Source organism: Rhincodon typus, chromosome 9, assembly GCF_021869965.1.
Source record: "Rhincodon typus isolate 14 chromosome 9, sRhiTyp1.1, whole genome shotgun sequence".
In the NCBI taxonomy this organism is placed as follows: Eukaryota; Metazoa; Chordata; class Chondrichthyes; order Orectolobiformes; family Rhincodontidae; genus Rhincodon; species Rhincodon typus.
Window position 1 is genome coordinate 10,582,681 of NC_063340.1, and position 8,091 is coordinate 10,590,771.

The window sequence follows — 8,091 nt, forward strand, 5'->3', positions numbered from 1 at the left end:
TACAAACAGCTTCTTCCCTGCTGTTATCAGACTTTTGAACAGACCTCTCAAAGTTAATTCTGGTCTCTCTCTGTCTCTCCCTCTCCCTCTCTACCTTCTCTGTGGCTGTAACACTGTATTCTGCACTCTGTTCTGTGACCCTGATGCGCTTTGACTGGTACGATTTGCCTGTATAGCACACAAAACAACTCTTTCACTGTATTTCGGTACATGTGACAACGATAAATCGAACTCGAATTCAAGACCATTGGGTGGATAAGTAGTGAGTGAGGAAATGAAAGTTAATATAACAAATTGTGAGGTGATTAATTTTGGGAGAAAAAATAACTGTGCCACGTATTTGGCTGCCTAGATCTTAAACTCAGGAATTTTCTCCCTCGGTCCGCATCTCTACCTTTCATTCACTCCAGTTGTTAAATTGTACATCTTCAACCCAAACGTTTGGTCTCCTGTTCTAATACCTCTTTGCTTAAACTGGCATCAGATTATGTCTTTGACCCAGCTTAATGTTCTAGTATCACCTCCATCAGCTTGACTATCAGTTTTTGTCTGATTACGCTCCTGTGATGTGCCTTGGGGCATTTTTAAAAGATTAAAGGTGGTATGTAAATGTAGCATGTTGTTGACTTTTTTTGAACTATTGAAGAGATCTTGCATGAGTTCTGGGTTAATGATTTTGACACTGCTGCAATGTTTAGTGACTTGATAACGATCTGATTATCATATTACCTTGTTATTTTCAGGTACATCACTGCATTGACAACAGCGGCGTCTGCGTACAGCTATTACCTCCATGGCAAAAACACAGTGCAAGTTTTAAAACGGATGAAGTGAGATAAATTGGTTCATAATTTTCCAGCGTTTTTAGAAACAGTACAATGAAGTAAAGAAGGACTGGACCTTGATTTCTCTGCTTTAAAGAAAAAGGACATTGATTAAAAATAATGTAGATATGTGGACTTTTTACCTACAACATTGTCAATTTAATAATAAAATTGAAAAATTATAGATTTCTTACATTTACAGTTTTAATATTTTATTTGCACTTCACATAATAAATTGAATCTCAGCCGCAAACTGTGCAATGATAATTTGAATGGTATCCAAATGATATAGTCTAGCTCTTAAATATGGAGATCCATTTGTTTTCTTTTAACTATGTTACTGCAATATACTTTTAAATAATGTAACAATTACAGGTTGGGATGTAAAGAGTAGATGCTTCTCGCATGGTTAGTCAGAGGGTCTGAAATTCTTTCATGAATGGGAGCTTTCCAATGTGTTTTACACAAAGGGATATTTGTACTGTTAATGTGGTCTTTGCCTTTGAGGCTGCAAGCTAGGGTTTTCTGGTTATGTATTCACCAGACTAGTTTTCCCCATTCATGTTAATGGTCTAGAAAATCCTAGCCTAGCGAGCTCTAAGACCAGACAGAGAGCCTGAATACTGCGCATTAACTATAAACTCCAGTAATGCTTGAGTGGACTTGCACTTGGATTTCTCAGTGTACTGTAGTTTATTTTAGCCTATCTTTTGCATGCTGCTTTTTGTAGAAATGCTTTATTTAATCTGTTGTAGTTACATTTTGTCCTTAATACTGTTCCTGCTATTCTGGGTACAATTTATGTGTTGGTTATTTGGGCAGTTTTGTTTTATAACTGTGGTGCTTTTTGTACTGTTGCTTCCAACTTGGTCTTGCTATGAGAACTCTGGCATGCTTTGTGAGCACAATTTCAGATTTGTTCATGCACTGATTTGGTAAATATCCTCATTTTAGGGGTTTGCATAGAAAAATTCCTGAAAGCAGAGGCCTTGAGTTCCTTTTGTGCAGTGAGTTGTTTTGCACATCTTGAAAGAGTGATGGAAGCACATTCAATAATTGCTTTCCAAAGGGACTTGAAGAAATACCGGCAAGGAAGGAAATTGCAGTTCTTTGGGGTAAGTGCTTTCAGAGAATTGGCACAAGCAAGCTGGGCATGATGGCCTCTTTTCGCTCATTGCTCTACTTTTCTTTAGGTGGCTACAGAGTTGAATAGGTAGGAGTGAGTACAGAGACCAAAGGAGTTGAATGGCAAGTCACATTCAGGGACAAAGAAGATCGCAGTTTCGTGATGATTCTAAGGATCAGTGCAGATATGGTGGGAGGTCAGGCAAACAGGCTGGCTGCAGTCAAGAGCAACCCATCAGTTTTGCAGAGTATAGCCAGAGGAAATGAGGCCAAAATCCTGGAGGTAGAAACCGTAAAGTTTTCAGTCCCATGTTAGAGGAACTTGAATCCTGTTCGTTACTGTTTCTCCTTGCTTTTTTTAAAACAAAAAATTACACCAAGCACAGAATGCTGAATAATCTCAGCAACTCTGGCAGCTTCTGTGGAGAGAAACAGAATTCATGTTTCCAGTCTGACATTACTTCTTAAAAGCCGCCTTCAGAAATGAGTGTCTTTTTCTACAGCCAGTGGACCTTTTGAACAAAATACAAAGGGTGTAGGTTTGCTAAATGTAATGCTGCACCTTGTGAAACAATATTAAGAAAGCTGGTACATAACTTCTGGAGAAGGAAAACTGACGGATATAGCTTCCAGTAGCTACTGTATTCATATTGTCTTTTTGTGTTCCAACTGGGACAGTAGCTGCTTGTCCAAAGGTGTGTTTCTTTTGTGTTCCTCCTTAGAGGAATGATTATTGTCAAAACTGGCATGATGTTTCTGCTACCTAACGGTAAATTAATTTTCTGCAGAAGGAATTCAAATGTTTTGTGTTCACCACTTGCTCGTAACTAATCCACTTTCCAAGAATTTGATATGCCAGAATTTTTAGTTGATGCAATTATAATTTTGAAAATCTGGTTTTTTCTATTTCGATCTTTTGGAGAAAGAATAAGATCAAAATGGTGATAACATTATTTGCTGCAAATTAAATGGAGCATCTAGTCTATCTATAGTATCAATAGTGGAAGAAAGCTTTCTATACAATAACGTAATATGGTTGTGATATCTGGTAAACATTTGTGACGAATATAAATATCTTGTGCTTCAGATGACTAGCTTCTCTTTGTTCACAAAGGTCGTTGTCATTTGAACATATTTTCTTATAATCACTTTCTTTCAATTTTCTGATGACACGAGACTCCCTGTTAAGAGACATTACTTACATATCATTGCTATTTGAAATATGAGAGTCAGTAATATATAAATTGCATAAGTCATAGAAATGAACAAAACCAGAAAATGCTGGAAATGGTACAGGCAGCATCTGTGGAGAGAAATAAGAGTTGACAGTTCCACTCAAAGATGACCCTTCAATAGAATTGTACTTATACTGTATTCGTGTTTAATTATGTTACATTAATCTTTAATTCCTAGATATTGGCCATTTGTTGCTGTTTTCTGGTGTCATTAGCTGCAAGATTGAAGTTAAGTGGCATTTATATGTTGTGAAGGTGGATTCAAAAGTTGTGTATCATCAAGAGATCTCGATGAAATTAGCAAGTTGTATACTCCTTGAAATGTTACTGGCTGGGGCCACTGAAACCCACATGCTTTTCTTCCTTGTTCAGGCTCTTAGTCTTTTTATGTGCATGTCATTAGCTAGGCCAGCATTTATTGCCCATCCCTTTTTGCCCAGAGAGCAGTTAAGAGTCAACGACACTGTTGTAGGTCTGGAGTCACAATGCAGGCCAGACCAGGTAAGGATCGGAGTTTCCATCTCTATAGGACATTAGTGAACTAGATGTGTCATTCCAACAATTGGCAATCATTTGACATTTGATTCCAGATTTACAGTAAATTCAGATTTCACCATTTGCTGCAGCAGGATTTGAACCTGGGTCCCCAGACATTTCCTGAGTCTCTGGATTAACAGTCCAGCAATAATACCACTAGGCTATCACCTCCCCAGTTAGACCAGAGCTCTGATTTTGAAGGAAATGAAAAATGGGTCAGTAGTTGGAGTGGAAAATTGGACCTGCGTTATTGTCTACCTTTTCACAAGTTGAATAACAAATTGCCAGACTACAAGCAACACCAGTGTACTGCTCCTTTTTACCTCCAGTTGTTTCTTTGTTTGGCTTCTTGCCAGAGTGATCATTTCTGGTTTCTTGTCATTCTGAAAGGAAAATTTGGACTATGTTCCTTTTTCTTCCAGTGCTGGTCAATAGTTGTTAAAAAGTCATTGTTTATTTTACTTTGTAACTGAAAAAAAAACTTTCCGCCAAGTATGTTTTTACTCTTCTTTGTCCAGTATATTGTGGGTAAGGTAACCTAAACTGTGAACAACTTGTGTTTTGCATTAGTGCTCAAGAGAACCGCATAGAGTATTTCTTCACAAAGTATAATTTGTAAGACAAAGTTGTGAAATGCTACACACAATACAGTTGCAGAGCACAAGCTGACTGCAAAAGGTATGGAGTTCTTCTGCCATCTCTCCAGCTGCTCCTTGCCAACCCCCACACCTAAATGAGGGGTGTAGATGGTGGGTGGAATTACTTACAAGAGAGTCTTATCCAGTCTGTGCATTCTGTTATCATTTTCTATTGTTTTTGCGTTTGCAGCTTTAAAATTTGGGATTATGCTGAATGTTCTTTTATTTTAAGAAATCTCAACTAAGTTGGAATGATCCTAGTACAGGAAGAATGAGACCTGACTGGCTTCTTTCCAATTGACTGCAGATTTCACTCAACCACCATAAGCCTTTCCTCACTGTATAATTGATTCCTGTTCCAATTTCTATTTGCTGTGCTCTTGCTAATTTTGAGAAGGTTAGCTGAGTGGTTGTGTTCTTAATGTTTTCTCTGAACTTTTGTGTCAGGCCCCCTTTCTTGAGGAAACCTGATTTCTTCCAACCTCAGTGTGTTTTGTGAGATGAGTGCGGGAAGCAGAAAAGGAGGGAATTATAAAAATAAATCAGAAATGGAGAGAAAGCAGAGCAGGGAAAAACAGCAAGCTGGTAAAGTGATCAGAATGAACAAAACATGTAAACCATGAAAGCTGAGAGAGAGAGCACAAGCCAGAAAGGAGGTGAGAAATGGGGAGTAGCATCGAATTCATTCCATCAACCAGTCCTTTCCCCTGATGCTGGTAAATTTCCAATATTTTATTTGCGTCAGTTACTTTTAACATAATGTGGTTTTGGTGTATAACCCTGGTTTCAATGTAATGCAGAAGAATGCTAGTGAGCGATACATAGAATGTAGGTTTAATAGTATTTCCACATATTTCCATCAGTGGACGCTGATATTTGCTTCATGGTATTAATTGGCAATAGTCTAAAACATAGAAACTAATATTACACCCTGAAATTTGAGGTGGTAAGTTTTTTGGCCCATGATCCAATTTCTGTCCTCTCTCCAATTCCTAGTTATGTCTCTAAACAGACCAAGTGCTCTCGGGTGTCTGCTAATCCTGATTCGGTTTTTAGTTCCATGAGATCACTCAGACTACAATAAGATCTTAGGAAATAGAAACAGGAGTAGGCTGTTTGGCCCGTCGAGTAACAACTGGTTTGACATTCCTCACATCCACTTTTCTTGTGTTTTTCCTATCACCCTTAATTCTCCTATTGATCAAGAATCTGTGTTATGTGACTTCTGCTTTTTTATAATTCATTTTTGAAAGGGTTAAAGCTGTAATTAATACTTTCATAGTTACACACTTCTTTTACCCCGACTTGAGCAGCAGACCTTGCCACTGCATCACAGCACATTCTCTGACCCAAGACAGCCAATTGATCTTGCCATTCAAATGCATTTGAAAATAGCACACAGCATATGGCTCAATATTTAAATACTTTTTTGTTTCTCCCTCGATTAGATGTGGGCAGTTCTGGTGTGAACTGTGGATGAGTTTTCCAAGATCTCAAACTTGCTGCGTTAAGAATTTTGGCATTTGGCCTGCTTCCTGCCAGAGCTTGTGGGCCACCTAAAATACTTTCCGAGGCTTTCTGTTTCTTCGGTTCCTCTACAGGTTTTGGAAGATCAGAGGAAATTGGCAACAAGAGGAATGGTCCTTTACAGCAACCTGTACCAGCCTGTGTGGATGGGCGATTGACAAATAAATGTTTTTGTCACTCTAGCTGTTGGGGTTCAGACTGTTTTGTCAGATCCTCAAATTTCAGCAATTGGCCAGGAGTGTTTCTGGTGTGAGCATTGTAGCCATTCTTAAGATCATCAATGAGCAGACAGCCCTAGTTATTTTGCTGCCAGACTAACAGAAATAAATAATTCCAAAAATATAGCTTGGACCAGCAGGGTATTCAGCAGGTAGAAATCCTATTCTCCTCTACATCTGCCAATAATTGAATGTGGTCTGTAAAGCTACAAAATCCAAAATATATTTCTCAGTTGATATTTTCCAGTAAAGATAATCAATGGGAACAAAAAGTACATTGTGGTTTCGCTTTGGCCGTTTATTTTCACCTTTTCAATAGATCCTTTCATGCAAATAAGTACATTCTAAGATTAACATAGGAATGATTAAATTGTGACTGTTTCCCTGTTAAAGAGAAAACAAATATTTGGAGCTCCATAATTTCAATGACAATCATGTTGGAAGATGTAATTTACCCAGCCAATGCTGTCTGTACAGCATACTGATTGCTGTTACTGGTTGGGTGTCTTAAAACGAACTGGAATGTGTATATATAAAAAAATACAATGTAATGCATAAGTAAAACTTGATTATCCCTGTAGATAGCTAATGTTGCTTGATGCAAATAGCTTGGTTTATCGTTACTTTTGGGCTGTTAGCAATAACTATCTAAGTTAATGATCCTCCATAGTTCAGATTCTCTGTTGTTATGTTACTCTTGACCACCTGTAAGTTTATGGAATAGTTCTTCATCCAGGGTCTCATTTTGGTCCTTGGAACGTGTGGACAGAAAAATGTAGCCGCCAATGTATTCGTGAACAATCTTGCAGTCTGCATTGAGACAGGTGAGTGCGATTGCCACACCTTGATCAAATTCAATTTCAACCTGAAAATAAAAAACGATGGATTATTTGTGATCTCGAGATCATGCTGGTGATCCTTTTAAAGCATTTTAATATAAATAGGTTCTGCAGCTCTCCAGCAGATGGCACTGTCTCCTAGAATTAAGAAATTTGCAAATAACTAATCTCCCAGTAGTGATGGCAACGTGGCTGCTCCTAGTAATAGAAACATGGAATCCGTACAGTGTGGAAGTAGGCCATTCAGCCCATTGAGTTCACATCGACCATCCAAACCACCCCCAATCCCTGTCACCCTGCACTTCCCATGGCTAATCCATCTAGACACTCCGGGCAAGTTAACATGTTTTCTGAAAAACATGGAAATCTAATCCTCCACAAGTTAAAGCATAACTAGGAATCACAGTCATTGAATGAAATGGCACAAAAAGCTAAATTAATGCCATCTCCCTACCCTTGGCAAGTCTTTCCCCATTTCTGAAATATTTATCCAATTCCCTTTTGAACATCATTATTGAACGTGCTTCCACATTACAACTTGATTTAAAGACCTCCAAGAAATCTTCCCTTAAAGCCACAATGGATACGAAGAAAAACCCCAGCTTCTCCAATTTCTCTGTGAAACTGAGGCTTTACACCCCTGGTATCACTCTTGTAAGTCTCTCTACTGTCTTCCTGAAGTATGGTGCCCAACACTGAACCAGTACTGTAGCTGGGGCCTAACTATTGACTTTAGAAAGAGTGAGCATTCTGTAGCTCTGCTTACAAAGCCAAGGATCATGTATGCTTTAATAAACAATTCAAACATGTCTTATCAGACCGAGCCAATGGTATTTCAAAATCATCCACATTTTTGTAGAACTTCATAAACATCTGTAATGCTTAGAATTTCTGGATTTTGTTTCTTAATAAATGTCTTAGACAAAAAATTGCAACCTGGAAGTGTGATTTATCCCTATCTACCATGCTGCAACAAGAATTACATTTACAAACAAATTTGTAGAGAAAGCAGCTTGTGTGATGCTGTCATCCCATGATGGGGCATTTCCTGAGCTTGAAGTACTTTTTAAAATTACTACTTTGAGGGGTAGGGACATAATTGGCTTGATCAACATTTGTTGCCTATCTCCATTGACAGATATTCAAAA

The 8,091-nt window shown here is 38.2% G+C and overlaps 1 protein-coding gene across 1 annotated transcript in view; it reads left to right on the top strand.

Moving 5' to 3' along the window:
* Positions 1-1,017, top strand: part of crls1 (cardiolipin synthase 1) — a 51,059-nt gene extending 50,042 nt beyond the window's left edge. The window contains exon 7 of the mRNA XM_048601231.1: positions 744-1,017. Within this exon, the coding sequence (XP_048457188.1) occupies positions 744-834 (91 nt within the window). The 3' untranslated portion in view covers positions 835-1,017. The remainder of the gene's footprint in view (positions 1-743) is intronic.
* The last annotated feature ends 7,074 nt before the right edge of the window (positions 1,018-8,091 follow it).